Source organism: Channa argus, chromosome 10, assembly GCF_033026475.1.
Source record: "Channa argus isolate prfri chromosome 10, Channa argus male v1.0, whole genome shotgun sequence".
NCBI lineage: Eukaryota > Metazoa > Chordata > Actinopteri > Anabantiformes > Channidae > Channa > Channa argus.
Genome location: NC_090206.1, coordinates 16,044,553 through 16,062,490, shown reverse-complemented (window position 1 = coordinate 16,062,490; position 17,938 = coordinate 16,044,553). Strand labels below are relative to the sequence as shown.

Below are 17,938 nucleotides of genomic sequence, written 5' to 3'. Positions count from 1 at the left end.
TCATTAATTTTATTCAGCCTTTAAATGAATGAAACGTCCTGGCAGCGTTTGTGTGTGTGTGTGTGTGTGTGTGTGTGTGTGTGTGTGTGTGTGTGTGTGTGTGTGCTCAACCACTGCTACGATCACAATCTACTCTGTGGCATTTTCAACTAAGTCATGAATAATTTACTGTGCTCCTGGAATTCATTTATTTTTTGGCTGCGATGTGTCTGCCTCCACTGAAGGAAGGCTGAAAGTCAGTACTCCAGAGAAATCACAAGTTGCCATAACTACAAATGCTGAGGTCTGTGTGCAGACCAGAGTGTAGCCCCGCAGAGGTGGGCAGTAAGCCGACCATGAGTGAAGGCTGAGAGCTCTGGAAGATGACATCCAGCCGGAAGCTCAGCACCTGAACAACCCCTAAGTCAATGCTGTTTCTCTTTACAGTTTGCTCATGTAGGAAGGAGATGAAACTGTATTCCTGATTCCTGTTTATAATCCATAAAAAATAATCCATCACTTATTTCTCAGTCGTCACACATTCAGAAGGAAATGGCTTTAGGAAGTTCTTTTAATACTCTTCAGTTATAGATGCTTTTTTTTTTTTTACAGAGCCAGGGATACACAGGCTTGTAATTAGGCTAATTCAAAAGATAAAAAAACAGGCCTGGGAAAATAAAAAGAGGATAACTCTAGGAAAAGGGCAATGTGATTATGTTTTTGTACATGCTTTCAGTGTGGTTGTGGCAGAACTTGTCATATGTTTTTTTTTTATTTGTATTTTTTTCTTCCTTCTCACTAGAGGCGTCTTACAGTGGCACCAAAGTGGCTCTCTGATAGGCAGCCAAATTCATACAGTTGGTGTTGTTATAATCCCCCGGGGGCTGGCTTAGTATACTCTCTGCCTTGTTTATTCCAGTGATGCCTTTCTACCCATTTCTACAAAGGAACCCAGACCACCGTGGCTTAATGTTTTGTTGTTGTTGTTGGATCACTTCACACCTCTGAAATATTTCACTAGTTTCATAGTGTTTCTGTGTGAGGAGAAATGTCTCATTGTTTGTTATCCAGCTCCATTGTTGTCCTTCGAGACCACCTGTCTCCACCCCCCCCATCAATCCCAGGTGTGCAGTTGTGTGTCTGACAATAGTGACTTTTAAAGTTAATTTCAAATTCATGTTTTTTTTTCAGTTGAATTTGCAGCTATGAAGGGGATTTGGGCTAGAGGATTCTAAATCCACACATTTGGGGAAAATTGTTTCAAGTTTAGCAGTGCTTTGTTTGTCTGTTTGTTTGTATGAAACTTTTGTTCATTCATTTTTTTTTGTTGATTTTTAAACGAGTGAGTTTTTAAGTCACCATGTCCGTAAATTGCATCAGTTTGTGTCTTTTTCCTCAATGTCCAAGTGTGAAGGAAATATGAATTTGGGATCAATCGAGACCGAAAATACAGTATTATACACTGTTTGTGCATAGCTGTAGAAATGTATTTTAAGAGGCTTCAGTAACTATTCCAATCTATTCCCCTTTGTATTGTAGATTTTTGCAAAAAACCTTAACCTTCTCACCAATCTGAGAATTTAATTTATTTCAGCTTGATTGGTGTTTTTTATTAATTGTCACTTCATAAAACTAAAACCTGAAGGGCTGTGGAGCTTTAAAGGAGCAGGGACAGGGAAGTCTAAACAGAGTGGAGTGGGCTGACTTCGAGTGTCAAGCTGCTGCTGACTTGATTACCAAAAGTAACATATTGTAGCTATAATTTAAAAATGAATGATCAGCAAAAATTGTAATGTTAATCTGCATTGTAAACTAACCGATAATGACAAAATGGGGGAAAATGTTTTTGAATATATTATTAAAAGATATAAACCATTATTACAAACCAATATTCAGACACTACAAATTGCGGTCAGGTGCATCCTGTGTAGAACGTTATTCATATTGAGCCCATCTGTGGCAAATTTAATTGATTGGACAAAGTTAAGAGAGGCACATATCTGTGTAAATAATTTCACATTTTTCATATTGCCTGTCAATAAAAAACAAACAAAAAAAATCAAACTTATAAAACTACATTTTCATCCAAACATAATTGGTCAAATGCATTGTGCAGCCCTTCAGGATTGCTATGCACAGCGATTATGCTTGTTACAAACTGCAATTACCTAACGTTAACATATTTTGTTAATAACACTTAAATTACAATGTTAATATTGGGCCTCATTAGCCCTGACCTTTAGCTAGCTAAATAGCACCCCCTGGTATTGATTATATTGTAGTTATAAAAACTTAATAATGATACACTTTTATCTTTACAACAGCACTTTACTTAATCTTGTAAGTCACGATCACCCCACCCCCAGCTCCTAAAGCAGTCTTTGGTTGTACACCAGCAAAGAATTGGTGCCACAAGTTTTCCTGGCTCAGGTTAGTTTTTTTACTATTGAAATTGAATGCAACAAACTGCATCTAAAGTAGGCAGTGCCTCCAAACCACCCTGGAACTGACTCTGCAAAAAAGGGGTAGCGGTAATACTCATCAGACCTTTATGGCAGCATGGTTTGATGGAAACCACAGCTTGTTTAAAATCTTTGAAACAATATTCAAAATGAATACCAGAGTAGGAGGACAAAGGTTCTGTGGTCTGAAAATAAACTATTAGGGCAGAAATCCAAGCAATGTGTCTGGCACCAGACAGTGCTCACCTACTAATATTTACAATGAAACACGGTGGTGGCAGCATCATGTTTTAACTGCAGGTAAAGGAACGATGAGTGCATCCAAACAGTCCTTTTTTAAGAAAACCTGTTCCAGAGTGGATTGGCTGAACGTTCAGATTCAAGAATGTCAATGACACAAAGCATAAAACCCCACCGAACATTTGTGGAGAGACCTGAAGATGGAAGTTCCTTCCCATTCTTCTTCCTATCTGATGGAGCTTAAGATGATGTGTGAGCAATGATGGAAAAATACTGCAGAAATCCAGGTGTGAGGAAAATCTTGTAGAAACTTACCCAAGATGAGTGCTTCCAAAGGAGCTTCTGAACAATACTGAATTCAAGGCCTGAATACTTTTGCAAAGTGGCGATTTCAGATATGGATTTTTAATAAATTCACAATAACCTAAACACATTCTCACTTTGTTTTTCTGGATTATTATGTGTAGATTGGTGGGCAAATTGCAGTTTTATCAATTTATAATCAAATATACGACAAGTGCAGACTGTAGAAGGCTCTAAATACATTGTGAAATCGCTGTACACATACATGTATACATTCCCCACATGCAAACATTTAGAAGAATAAATGCCCATTTTCTAAAAAAGTTATTATGCATACAAATGCTGGAAGATGCCTTGCTATGTGATACAACTTTACTGCATTTTTAACAGCACTGTGTTGGAAGAAATACTGAGCATGGAGTTTATAATGAAGTCGAAAGTTTTATTCCACATCGATGAGTTGAGCTCATTTGTTAGACAAATACAGACCGAGTTTTCAAAAATGCATGCACTGAAACTGAGGACTTCTATTTGTTCATTTATGTGTAACATGTTAGATATCTTGAATATGTTTTAGTCATTAGCAAGTAAATCTTTCTCTCACAGGATTTGGAAAACACTAGATTTAACTTCTTAAAGGAAGCATGTAGGAAAGATCTCTGATCCCATTTTTTAGACTCAACAGATATGCTCTTATGTCTCTTAGTATACGTCCTTTGTTGAGTGTATGTGTGTTAGAATAATTAAGCTTGAGAGCTGGATGCTACATAATGGACTATGACAGTGAAAGGCCTCCATAATCAATGATGGGAACTCAGGGCATTGTTATTAAGAGCACAGGCATGGAGGTACAGCTGCATCAGATTTACAGTATGCACTGGCACACACATATAATCACAGATCCTTTGGATAAATATTCATATGTGGTTGGTTCGTTGGCTGTCTCCCTTTTAAATGGAGATGGCCCACACACAAAAATTCACATATACAACAACCCAGTATATGCAGTGTATGACTCCCTATTCACAAACACCCATCACAAGCAGTTACTCTAAGATGGACACTTATACACTCCTCTGTTCGTTATATTGATCCATGCTTACACAAGCATTAGCACTTACAAGTCTGCACCCAAATGCAGCAGCACAGAGCATAAGCGCATCTATACAAATGCCCACACACCCACACCCACAGTTTCATATGTCACTTAGCAAAACCTGCCAACACATGCTAACTTTTCAAGATATAAACACACGCGTCTGCTTTTGCCTGAAAGATTGTTCCAAATAGAATCTGAGCACATAGCAGCTGATGAATTCATTCACTGTGTATGATTTAACGAGGTCCGCTCCATCTTGTCATAAATCTTGTTAATAATTCCAGCTTCCCATATATTTTTTTTTTAAAGACATCTCAGTGCATTATTTGATAGATCCATTCTTTGTTTCTGATTTAATGAACCCCACACAGACACACAGAGAACTCATGAAACTGCTTTTTCTTTTAGAAGTCTTTATTCATCTGCGTAGAAAAAAAGACGACAGACCTATAAATGGAATAGCGATTTTCACCCATTTTTATGTTTATACATAAGAGCGTTTTAATTACCACATCCGAGGGTGACATTTTTAAAGGAAAAGATTTCTACACAGAATAGAAGGAAGCATCAGTGCTCAAAAAAAAAAAAAAGAAGAAGAAAAAACTAACAAATGCATACAAAAAAGTAAAAATCCACACTGGAGCTCTTCCAATATTACTGGTGCACAGTAACACACGCTGGAAAACAGAGAGAGCTACTAAACGTATGAATGGCTTTCAACATTTACAGACTCTACCCCTCTATGGCCTTACTCTGTTTTCCTTTAGCCTCTCCTCTTCCTCTTTTAATCTCTGGCTGTTTATTAGTGTTTTCCTTTAAACTTCCTTCTCTTTCAAGGTGTTTAGTGGGCTGCTGAGAAGCAGCCAGAAAGCAGGTGCTGTGTTGGTGTGATGGAGTGTGCATTTGTGTTGAACTGCACAGTGTAGCGGTCAGGCTCTAATCCCTGTTAACAAAACTATGTCCACACTCTACTAAGGCCTATAAAACCAGACGACCTGAGTGAACGTATGTAGCTTACCTCCCAGAATATATCTGATCAATTTTTTAAATAAAAATTTGCATTTAAACTTAAAATACCCTCTTTTAGATTTATCAGTTATTTGTTATTTTATTTATCAGTGAATAATTTGGTCTTAAAATACCAGTAAGTTGTCGAAAAAATTGAAAAGCCATTTAGAATTTTCTCCCCCGGTTAATGTCCTTACATGTCTTTACAGTAAAATCGAATATTTTCACTTTACATGCAAATAAGACTAAGAAAACCAGGCAAATACTCTAAATTAGAGAGCTGAAACATAGACCAATCATGGCATTTTTTTGCCTAGAGAATGACTTCAGTGATTTTTATAATAGTTGATTAGATGATTTCTGCTGATTGATTTAACTTACTGATTATTTTGGCTCAACAGTTTACCACCTGTTGTTTTGTAATATTGTTTGACTTACTGGATTATCCAAAAGTGTTCCCCAAGCACTATATCATAGTATATAAAAATATCACAATATAAAATACTGTGAAAAGTACATTACATCCAATTACCACCTTTTAAATATCAGTACTTAAGTTACAACTTGAAAAGAAGATTAAAAAGGCACAGCTTATTTTCATGAGTAAATTTTAGTATGAAAGCAGAGTAGTTCTGACTTTCTCAAATTATTAGCTGGTAAATGTCTTTTCATTTAAATTATTTTAACTGGCCTCTAGAAGATAATGGGCTACTATTACAAGATGAATAGTTTTTTTTCTCTTCATTTCCAATTGTACTTAATTAATAAGACCCGTCCACAAAACTGGGTACATGCAGTATTTTTATATATATTCTGAGAGGGAATTTTTGTCCTGTGATCTTTGCAATCACTTGGCATTTTAGTTTTTCTTGGATTGTCTTGCCTTTCGTCCTATTAACATTTGTAAATTATGAGATGTGGCATGTAAATGTGACTGTGTTAATGACAATACATGACGTGTGAGGTGGAAAGTAACTGATTAAAAAAATAACTAAAAACATCAGTGCTTAAAGGAAATATGCAGTCTGTTATAGCTCAAGTATTTGCAGAGTGCAGTAGTGGATACAGTGTGGGTAAAACTTGAGCCATTTTCTGGATGAGGACAATGTCACACTATTCCAGTTGCCCCCCCCTCTTCTTTACCCCGCCTGCATTTGCCTCAATCCCCAATCTTCTAATTCTTTTTTCTGGTTTTTTACCTCCTGCTACTGCATTTGTCACATGCCCTTTTTCTTCATATCCTTCTTTTTTCCTCTCCTTTTCTATCCTTGCTCTCGGCTTAGGCCAGCACACCTCTCCCAGCCTCTCCATCCCCAATCCAGAACCCCCTCTCTCTTTTTGTCTTTTTTTATTCTCCCCCTCTATCCATCTATCCATTCATCACCCCCTCCCCAATTAGTCTCCCCATGCTGTGGTTTGTGTCTCTCGTCTCTGTCAGAACTGTTATCACTGCTGTCAGCTCCCTTGGCGAGAACAAAGTCGTCCTCTGCTCACGGCACCACAAAAGACATGAGAGAAATAAAAGAAAAGAACTTCTACTAAAAAAGGGGGGGGAAGAAGAGGCGGGAAGGAGGAAAAATTAAACAGGAGGGAAGTAAACCAGAGAAAGGGAGGGGGCTTTTCATGTCAGCCATGATGCATTGTCGTCTGTGAGTTTTAACAACCACTGATTTCTCCTTCTGTCATCCCTTTTATCTATACAGCACAGAGCTTACAGTCAGTAGGAAGATATGAGATCTATCTCTATACACATCAAGTGCTTTTTCCTCCTATTATAAATATATCTCCTGCTAAATCAGCTAAGCCTAGTTTATCAACCTCAAATAAGTTACTGTGTATTATTATGAGCTGAGAAGAACAGTAGGGTTTGAAAGACACTGAGATATCCAAAAGAGAAACGTAACCATTTATAACTATAAGTAAGCGCTGAAAGAAGGGCCTACTGTATAATGTAGTATACATTAGTATAGTAGGACTGTTGTTTCTGTCACTCAAGAGCAATGTCCAATCCACATACAGTAGCTTAAATTAGTCTTTTCTACTTAGCAAACCAATTAAAATTTAACCAGCAGAGGCACAGAGGGTACTTTGGAAACCAAGGACAAAAAGTGACCAGACCAAAACCAGAGTGCATCCCTGTATCATCACGTGTAGGCATAATCTATGTCGGGGATGCCACCCTCTCTGTAGCCACGGTTGGTGCCATAAGTAACATGATGCTGGCTGGTTTGGCTGAGGATAGTGCCGTTGAGGCTGCCAGCTCCATGGCTGCTCCGGTAGGTCCCATTAGCTTGGGAGGAAGAGGAGGAGGAGGGGAAAATGGTGTGGATGTAGGTTACATCCTCCAGCTTAGGCTGCAGAGGCTGATGGGCCATAGCTGTCATCTGAAACCCTGCAGGAGGGGCCCTGATCTCTAAGATGGAAGTGTCTTTCTTGGTGCCTGATTCTACATAGTCATCATAATGTTTTCCACCTCGACCCCTGCTGTATGAGCCTGAGTCCCCAGACATGTAACCTGCTCTCTGTCCATACCAGCAGAAGATGCCAAAGATTAGCAGCAGGCTTACTAATGCTGTTGCACCCCCAATGATTCCTGCCAGTGGCAAGGCTGTTAGCTCAGAGTCCTGTCCCTCTTTATCTGACCCCTCCCCTCCCGAGCTGACCAGAGCTTCTCCAGTCTCTATCTGAGCACAGGCCGGAGCTGAGTCTTTACTGTCAGTGTCCAGGTTACCAATTCCTGATGAACCCATGCTCGAAAAGGAGGGCTCCTGTCGTAGTGGCAGCAGACAGATGAGGTAATGGGAACGTGGGGTGAGCTGGGTAAGCAGGTACTGTCTTCTCTCTCCAGGAACCAGAGTCTCTGTTATTGAACCAAGAGCTGCACTGCTACCCAACCTCAGCCATGACAGGCGAAAGGACGGGGCTGGCTGTGGGCACAACCAACTCACCAGTACACTGTCTGAAGAGAGAGGTTTTACAGTCAGCTCCAAGGCCTCTCCGGGCACCTGCCCCCCTTCACCTGCAGGCAAAGGCATAACAAGTCCTGGCCGCTTGGCTCGAAGGGTAAAGAGAGAACCTTGTGTGGGGACCAGCAGCGAAGTGGTGGTGGTGCTGCTATGGGGGATGGAAGCCACTGCTTGCCCCCCCCCAATACCATCTTCACCTACTACATCCTTTTCTGCTTCACCCTTGTTCACCCCAACTCCAGTACTGGGACCAGGAGGAGGGCCTTCACACTGCTCCATCAGGGAGGTTAGGTCTCTAAGGCTTTGGCCCCTTACTGGCTCAGGCCCCTGACAGGTCAAGCCTCTGACAGTCACTGCTGCCCCACGGCTGTGCAGCCAGGCATGGAGCCAGCGAAGGTTGCAACCACAGTACCAGGGGTTTCCTCTCAGCAATAGCATCTCCAGGCTTTCTGTGTCCTTCAGAAGTCCTCGTGGGAGACTGGTCAAATTGTTCCCAGACAGGTCCAGCCTTTGTAGTCGGCGCATCCCATCCAGTGTCCCCCTTGGTATGTGGGTCATTCCGTTGTCTTGCAAATGGAGTCGTACAAGGTGAGCTGAAGGCAGGTTGACTGGTGGTGACTGCAAGGCATTCCTTACTAGTGACAGCTCAGTTAGGTTGGAGAGCCGGGAAAAAGTGTCATCTGCAATGCGTGTGTTGGCCAACAGGTTCCCATCCAGGACCAAGCGTCGCAGTGAGGAAAGCCCCCGGAAGGCATGTGTGGGGATGGTGCTGATTCTGTTGTCGTCCAGTCGTAGCTCTTCCAGGGAGGCTGGCAAGCCCGCAGGAATGCTTGACAGGTGATTCCGAGAAAGAAACAACAGCCGAAGCCGTGGATTCCCAGAAAAAGCTCTCTCCTGGATGCTAACTGTTGAAATAGAGTTGTCATCCAGGTGTAAACGTTCTAGTAATGGTAACTTGGCTAAAGCTGATCGCGGTAACGTTCGTATATTATTATCCTGCAAATGGAGCTCCCGTAACGAAGCTGGGAGGTGTATAGGAAATTCATCCAGTTGGTTAGCATACAGGTATATCACTCGTATGGAAGTACTGCGTTCCAGCGATGGAGGCAGTCCAGCATTACTCAGCCGGTTGCTCTGCAAATACAGTATAGCAGCCGTTAACGGTAATGGAGGAATTATGCTGAGGCCACGGTCGTTACAGTAGACAAAGCCCTCATCACAGCGGCACACCGAGGGACAAACAATGCCTTCATCTCCCTCGCCTGTCTCCATGGCAATTGCTGCTGCAGCCAGTTCCAGCACCTCAGCCAGTAAGGTGAGGCACAAGAGGAGCAGAAAGAGCCAGTCACGCAGCTCAGCAAGACTCTCTGCTGCCATGTTGGTTCACAGCTCCTGACTGAAAGAAGAAATGGGAAACTGAATTAATTCAAGACAAAAACTCATCACATTCATTAAATACAAATTAAAACGTTGAAAGAGGTGTTGGCAAAAGGACAAAAGTTTTAGATAAAGAATGCAAGACACAGCAAAAAGTTTAACATCTTTCTAAAAATTGCTTAAGTACTATATTTTCTACCTGCTGTTAGAAGTTAGTTTTTTTTTTCTCATAAGTGGATAAGATTTGGGGATAGAAAAGTCAGAATTACTTCTGCAGCGCTGTCCAATATTATATAGGTCAGAGCAGAAGACAAATGGACATTTAGAGGCAGAGAGCACGATGATGGTTGGAGTGAGTGGCCGAGAAAGATTACAAGAATTAGAGAAAGCAGAGGAATGACAGAGATGGAGAAAATTGCACAGTGACACTTGTATGGAGAGAATATAAGTGAAGAAGAATATTTCCAGGGAGATAAACTGAAATGAAGTGAGTGACATGAAACTAAAATGGAGGAGAGTTATGGTAGAAGGAAATCAGATTAATTGCTGCACAGTGCTGCTGATAGCTTGGAAGACAACACAAATACAGTACTCGTTGTGACTGCACTATATCTAACCCTCAAATTACAGTAAAATAAAAACCAATACAAGTAAAAGAGTAGAACTTTCACAGGTTCCTGATAATATATAAAGAAACACAAGGAAACACAAGAAACACACTCACAGAAATCCTCACACAAATAAGGCTTTGTACAACCTGACATGTCCAATTCATGTTTTGTCTTGGTTGTAAATTATTCACGGAAGCGTTCCTTAAATTCCCAGAAATGTTTTAGCAAGATGTTTTACAGAATAGCTTTTTTTTGCAACATTAATAAGCTCATTGGTCGATGGTTTATAACTTGTCGAGTAGCAAATCCCTGACACCAACATTAATAACATAAATTTACTATTCAGATAAAATGATCTCTTTGCACTCACATTCACAGTGCACTATTTATAGAATATGAATAATATACAGTGGTGAAAGTTGTGGAAATTACACTGTGGCACAATCATGTTTGAACCCTTCCTTTTGGGTAGCCCAAGGCTGGAAAATGTGCCCTGATGTGAAATGCCTGACATGATTTGACAGCACATTTGATAAACAAATCCTCTGAAGGCAAGTATTTTTTCCTGTCCTTTTGTGCACACATGCATGTTTATGGGTGTATGTTTGTATGTGAACTCCGTGCTAGATGCAAAATTGCCCCTTGGCTGCAGTCAAAATCCATGCAAAGCAAACAAGAGATGGCAACAATAGAAGAGACTGAGGGAGGGGGAGGAGAGAAGAAGGTGGAGTGGGCTAGAGGAGAGGAGACAGATGGAGAGTTGGACAGTCAGTCAGAGGAGGAGCGGAAAAAATTAGTTCCTGGCAGTGAAGACTGAAGTCAGTAGTAGCTGAGTTTGCTGCAAAAAACAATATTGGATGGTTGTTTTTTTCTGTGAGATGGTTGTTAAAATAGCTACACCTGTACATGCTTGTGTGTGCATCTTTTGCATGTGTTTATGTGATCGAGATCTGTATCCACTCCCAACTCCTGTCGCAGCTCGACAGAGCCAGTATTAAATATGTAAGTGTGCCGTGCAATTTGGCATGGACCCTGATATTTATTTCTCTCTTTTTAAAATCTATATTTTTAGCTTAAATCTGACTTATTTCCAAACATAACCAGTTTTTAAGAGGTAGAAAAAAGTAAAGTAGAGGCGCACACTCACACAAGAAGGAGTGTCAAGGTAGGAGCTGAGACCATATTGGGAATGCTCGATGAATATAAACTAGCATATGCTTCAGTGCCACACTATCCCCACTTCCCTTTCATAAATATCCTCTTGGCACAAACCTGTTTGTGTGTTTTTGCCTACATGCCAAGGTTTCCTATCGACACATCCTCTTAATGATCCTTAGATTTTCTGTCTTCTCCTCTCCCTGGCTCGTTCTCTCACTCTCTCCAACTGTGTCGCTCTCTCTCTGCATCTTTATCTTTCGCGTCATCTACCTCTTCTATCCGCCCACCATCACCTCCTCCCCTTAATCATCTTTCATTATATCTATTCTCAGGTTTGTTTACAGAACTGTCCAAGCAGTCATTCTCCTTCTCCCCTCCCCATCTCTATTTCTTTCTAATCCTCTTTTACTGTTTCCTCTCTAGTCGTCTGTTGATTCCAACACACTGAGATTGGATAAATCAGCTGTGGTTCAGTCCTCCTGCCCAGACCTTCTCTCTCCTCTATTTCGTGGGGACTTAGTTTCTCTTTTTCATTTAGTTGCAGCATACCCTCCATCTCCCCAGCCCCCCTTTTCCTTCTCACTCCCTCTCAGCATCAGCTTTCTCGCCTCCGCATTCGGCTTCCTCTCCCTTTGTGGCATTTTTTCCCCCCAATACATTTCAATCATGTTCTGAAGTAAAAGGCTTTGTTGAAGCACAGAGCCAGTGTGTATTTGTGTGTTTTTTACCTATCATTTAGCTGAAAGCTAAATGTAAGTGGGGCGTTCCTTATTGCTGTGAATGCAAGAAGAAAGTGTGTATAAGTGTGTGTAAAAGGTCTGATCGACCAGAGTGCGATTGCCGAGGGCTTGCTAACCTGCTTAGTCTCTGTGCCGTTCACGTCTGCTGCAGCTTTGTTTTTCCTGTATCAAGGATTTGTGGAGTGCAGTATTAGTGTGTCAAAATATAAGATTGTGGATGTCACTGTGGATCAGTGTGTGTTAAAGCAGTTTTCCAGTGTTCTTTGAATCGTTCAGAAGTGCAGCCTTGATCCTTGGAGCTGTGGAATTTTCTTCAGCTTGGATGAATGATGATAGGGATGATGATAGCCTGTACTCCAGGGTTCTACAAGTAGCATCACCAGCATGCCTCAAAGCTGCCACGGCACCCACATTTGTTTGTTGTGTGTCTCTATGTGGGTGTGTTTGTATGTGTGTGCGCTGTTGCCAAGCGCTCTCTTCCTCTCTCTCACTCTCTTTCTCTGGGTAAGGGGCTTTTGGGCCTGCCAACTCAAGTCATCTTCAACAGACGTCCAAAGGCCTAATTCAGAAACCACCCTTCCACACCCAAATGCTACAGTTGGGCAGACAGTTGAAAGATAGTTGAGGGCTCAAGGGGTCCTTCTTCGAAGTCAAAAGCAATCCTGGATACTCATGCAAACGGTGGGTCATGCAAAAACGGGACTATGCCGTGCTACACTTACTTTTAATTGCCAGGTAGTGGCATTGACTAATGAACATTACACTGACAATAAATGAGATTTCCACAGCTCAGAACAATCCAACAAGGGTCTTCATGGAAACTGGGTGTTATTCTTGTTTTTATGTTGTATTATAGCAATTGCTACAACATAAATTTCACAGTTCAGTGATGGTATTATGCACATTTGAGGCTGCAATGGACAGGTTGACCTGGTGCAGAATACCAACTGCAACACCTGGGTTTAGAGGAAAAAGTCTCCAGTTCTGCTTCTTTGTCCACTCTCAGATACAGACACCCTCTCCTCTGCTAAATCTTTGATCACTTCCTTTTCAGTTCACACTGATCATCTTAGAAGGCAGCAAAGTCTGATGACACTGTATGTAGTCTGAGCTAAGCAGTGTGTGTGGAAATAGATCGCCATTTAGTATCCTGAAGGTAGACTTCACTTGTAGTTGCTTCAGAAGGACAGCTGGCTGACAATTTGTAAGCACCAATCTGAAAAGAGAAAGAAGAAAAGAGTAGTATTAGAATTTTTATTTGGTGTTTGGCATGCATTAAATAATATAATACAGTTTTTGCATGGCTGTATGTTAACCGCTAAACATAATGTATTTTTCATTAGAATCTCTTGGAGTATGATATGGAAAATATTCTTCATTATGTTGAACTGCCTGCACTCAGAGAACAGATTCTTTCCTTTTAGTTTTAGCTGATGATTTGATTATTGTAGTTTTTATATGTTCTCATAAAATGTCTAGAAGGTCTACTTAACTGGAGTGAAAGTACAGTCTATAACTTTTTGTGTTTGACTATTTGACATGAAAATGAACTAACCAGAAATCTGGCTAAGAAAATAAACTTGAAACAGATTTACTGAGCTGATTGATGATGCATTAAAATCATCTATTATATTGGTCCTTGGTCAGTTTATCAACGTTTCTAGTTGAGGAGAAGAAACTGAAACTTTCAGATACAGCATGTCTTACTGCAGGGGTTCTTCTTTTCTGGCTCATCACCACCCACTTTAGTCTCTGCATCAAAGGGTGAATTCATTGCACAGTGTGGTAAACTTTCAACCAAAAAATTCAGTTTCATAACTCTGATCTAGTTACAGTAAACTCCATGCAATAAATTGCTATAGAGAACTAAAAATCTAAAACTATACTAAAAAAAATTTTCCTCTGCCATTTTCTTATCTTGTGACTACCTAGAGATGGCCATCTTTTCAGGTAGGTTTGGGAATTAAGAGCTTCAAAGATACGATGAGACTAATAATCTTTCTTTACTATATCTCCTGTCAATAAGTTTTCTGACTTGTTTACTTTTTTCCTGCAATGCATACATTTACTAAAGCCTCTCATTTTACCAAGCTCTGTGAGACACCAGAACTTGTCTTAGGTGTTCTTTATATTTGAATATTTGAAAGTCTTTCAATTTAGAGCCAACATGCATCTTCTAATAATAATTTAAACCTTATTTTGGGGTTTAAAGGATAAGACATACATAACATACAAATACATAACATACAGTAACCTCATGGGCCTGACAAGTGTATTAAAACACAACTTCAACATTACTCCAAAAATGCCCAGTCAGCTTTACAGTCAGCATAACAAAGAAATCCTACATGCAGATAAAGTAAAAAACTAAACTAGCACTAAATGTAATGGAAGAAACCTTTAGAACAGCAATATAGGAGGGATCCATCATCCCTGACAGACAGACGTACAACAGATCTCATGTGTACAAATCCCAGCAAGTGTTTTTACAAATACTACAAATGATAAATATTCGCACTAAAACTTAGATATTTATCGATACAACCAAAAAAAAAGGGTGCTTTCAATGGACCACGAAAATTAATCTGTTTTCTGTCTTCAATCTTTTGACACCAGGTTTATTTAAACTATGCCAAGATGTAATGTGGGGCTTCAGTGTTGGCACAATATGGAATACTAAAAGGTAAGAACTAAATAATTATTCCCATCAGAATGGTTATACCTTTTAAAATTAAGTACCTTGTGAAAATACTTCCTGAAGGTCAACACTGCATATGCGCAACACTAAGCTCCCAATGGACATGAACCTCCCATTAAGGTAACTCCATGTTTTATATGTGTTTTTTCTTTCCTTCACACAAAGCATTGGAGTGTTCATTAACCACCACGCACTAAGTGTCTGTACCTTGTGTGCAGAAACAAACCCCCCCGGTGAATACTGGCTTTAGAAATATAAGGTTTTCATCAGGCACACGGAGTGTACGGAGACAAATTCATCAAGGCCATTAACTGCTCCGCTGCTCACATTCGCCTGTTCACTTCATCCCAGAGTAAGTAGACTACATAGCCAACTGGGAAATTATCATGCAGTTTGCTTAAACACAAATAGAGACAAATAAAGCCGTCCTCATTTTCATTTTCAAAGGACACATGCTGGAGCTGAAAAGAACTTGGTCAACGGGCTTATGTCTGTGCCTGTGTGGATCCTTAGAGGGTATTTAAAAAGGCTGTAAATTATTATTATTGCACAATATATCCTGAACTCAGGGTGAAGGAGTGTGTTTTTGTTTTGGGTTGGGTGTTTAAACTGTTTCCAGAAATGGAAAGGAATGTGTTTAACTGTAAGTGCAGTTTAGTGGGGTAGTTAGGCCGTTTGTATGGGATAAGGTTGGCAAGTGTGCGGTGAGATAAATTGTCCTTTTGAATATGAGCTCCGGACTGATATCCAATTTGTGGCATAGTAAACTGATTTATATGTGCACAGAGCAGCTAACGTGAAATGAAAACAGCTTGACGTAGGGCAGAATGCTAAATAGACACTGTGTGCAAAATGCATCAAGTTTGGGAATGGCATTTAAAGAGATGATATGTATTCAAGGACCGCGTAGGTGTGTATACAGTAGACAGAGTTTTATGTTTGGTGCTGTATGAACATTGTGCTATGCCCATTATCATTCCATTCATCTGTGATCCACTGATGAATGTCTTATACCTAAAAATAATGAAACCCTTGTGTTAGTATTGGAGAGGCCAAAGCTTTTAGTTAGTTCTGAAGTCAAATCATTATTAGGATGTCACCTTTAATAACCGTAACTCTCATCTCAGTGTGTGCCTTTAATTGGTTGCAATGTCTTTTCCAAAACTTCGCTTAGACTCTGCACTAATCTTTGCCTTCCACAGGCAAAATGTCTGCCTGCATTGGACAAGATGTGAATATTGAACATCAGCAGCATTTCCACAGCTCACTGCCATTGCCCATTAGACATCAATATGTGAAACTCTGTCTGTATAATGCTGAGACTGTCCTTAAAACTTTTTCATGATGGATTTTCAGAAGCAAGCCTAGCTAGAGGGAGTGTGATGGGAAGGAGGAGATGAAGAAAGTACAGAGCATGAGAGCTTGTATCTCAGAGAAGGGATTTTTGAAAGTTTGAAAAAGGTTAGAAAAAGGTACAGAAACCTTCCACAATGTAGTAAAATACATTAATGGTTTATTTTACCATAACAGCTTTTTTGGTGACTGTTGAAACAAATGCACCACTTTAAAAATAAATATTCCCCTTATTAATAGTCAATGTTTATCTAACAATTACATTTACCAGATAACCGCCAATGTTATGTGATTCACCTTAACATCACTGATTTAAACTGAATTAATCAAAAATCAGGCCAGAGTTGCCTTTTTCCCATCAGGTACTGCATAACTATTCAGAATCAGTGACATTAAGAAAAAGACTCAAAATGTTAAACAATTATGAGAGTGATTAAAAAAAACCTACAAGTCACCGATTTTGGCTTCTAAAACACGAATAGTATAATTCTTTTTTTTTTTTTTTATAACAATTTAAATATCAGAGGGTTTGGGACTGTTGGCTGGACAAGACAAGCAGACTTTTTCTCTTACATTGTATAGGCCAAACTCAGTAATTGTTAAAAAACAAAACAAACAAACAAAAAAGATGAATTGTTAAATCCTAAAAATAATCATTAATTACTGCACTACACATCATAGAGCATCTTTTCAAATCAAAATTAAATGTGTTACTCAACAGGTTTTCAGGCTGCAGTCCATTTACTTTTTTTACATTTGTTATTTGCCTAGTTAATTGTGTGTCTCCGTATGCTGTAAAGACAAAGCACAACCACTTTCAAATGAGTAACTGTTCTCTGGTGACATTAGGACATTTAAAAATGTTACTTAAAAACAAAATAAAGTATCCACTGTGATATAGAAAAGTCAAATCTGCTACATTGTTTTTTTTTCTGTACAACTGATTTGCAAATACCTTTCTAAAGGGAACATAATTTATTTTTAAAATAAATGTCATGTGTACATCATACATGAACTGTTAATGTAAATTTAGCAAATACTGGATCAATAACATGTTCAAAGACAACTTATTTTATGAAGTTGTCTAAAAGGTTTTCCTTTACTCAATATAATTAGAGCATCTTATTTTCTCTTGTTTTGTTTGGTTTTTTTGTTTTCTTTGTTTTTTTGTAAGGAGGAGAGCAGTTTCCACACTTGAGCTAATGACCCATATAGTGTTGAGTTCAAAAATATTTCTGAATGACCCTTCACTGTACATCCTTTCTGTTGTACTTGTTTTTTTCCCCCCAAGGAACGAAGAGCACAGAGAACATCTCATTCCTTGGGGGGGAGACAGAAATCACTCTGCTCTTGTGAGCCAGTCAATGACAACTGTGTAGCTACAGGCACGCCACAGTATGTGACTTTCAGTGTGGCTTCTGTTCTGCTCAAATGTTCTCAGTGTTTTGTTTTCTTCTTTCCTTTGAACAACAGCAGTATTAGCATTTTTTTCCTTGGTAGATTAGGATACTGTCTACCAGAGAAGGCTAGTGATAATACAGAGAAATAAACTGAGGATATTATTATAAATATAAGAAAACAAAACAAAGTAAGTGATACTAACTATATGCTGGACACCTTTTATTAAGAGAATATGTTAGGGAAGTGTGTGCAGATGTTCAAAAGTGTCCTGTAAGCAATTTATGTTTTTAGATTTACAGATAGAGGTAACGTGCAGAAATGTGGGGAGAGCACTCATACATGCATTGTTAGCGGTCACCTTGTAGCATTTACAGATGGAAGTGAGATATACAGAGGAGTGCCTTGTACTACAGGTGTGTTTACTTCTTTGTTGAAAGTGATGGCAATAAAAAGAACCAACCAACTATGTGCATGCTTGGGTGTTTTTATAATGTTCATCAAAAATTGATCGGTAAAAATGGAATCTTCTGTTTTTTCAAATTC

General features: G+C 39.5%; 2 protein-coding genes across 5 annotated transcripts in view; one reads left to right on the top strand and one right to left on the bottom strand.

Annotated features, from left to right (window-relative positions):
* macrod1 (mono-ADP ribosylhydrolase 1) overlaps positions 1 to 17,938 on the top strand; it is a 109,605-nt gene that overhangs the window by 18,477 nt on the left and 73,190 nt on the right. The window lies entirely within an intron of this gene.
* Positions 2,886 to 17,938, bottom strand: part of flrt1b (fibronectin leucine rich transmembrane protein 1b) — a 36,724-nt gene continuing 21,671 nt past the window's right edge. For both annotated transcript variants that reach the window (XM_067517905.1, XM_067517904.1), the window contains exons 2-3: positions 12,060 to 13,159; positions 2,886 to 9,453 (exon numbers count right to left, since the gene is read on the bottom strand). In XM_067517905.1, the coding sequence (XP_067374006.1) occupies positions 7,236 to 9,434 (2,199 nt within the window). In that variant the 5' untranslated portion in view covers positions 9,435 to 9,453; positions 12,060 to 13,159 and the 3' untranslated portion in view covers positions 2,886 to 7,235. The remainder of the gene's footprint in view (positions 9,454 to 12,059; positions 13,160 to 17,938) is intronic.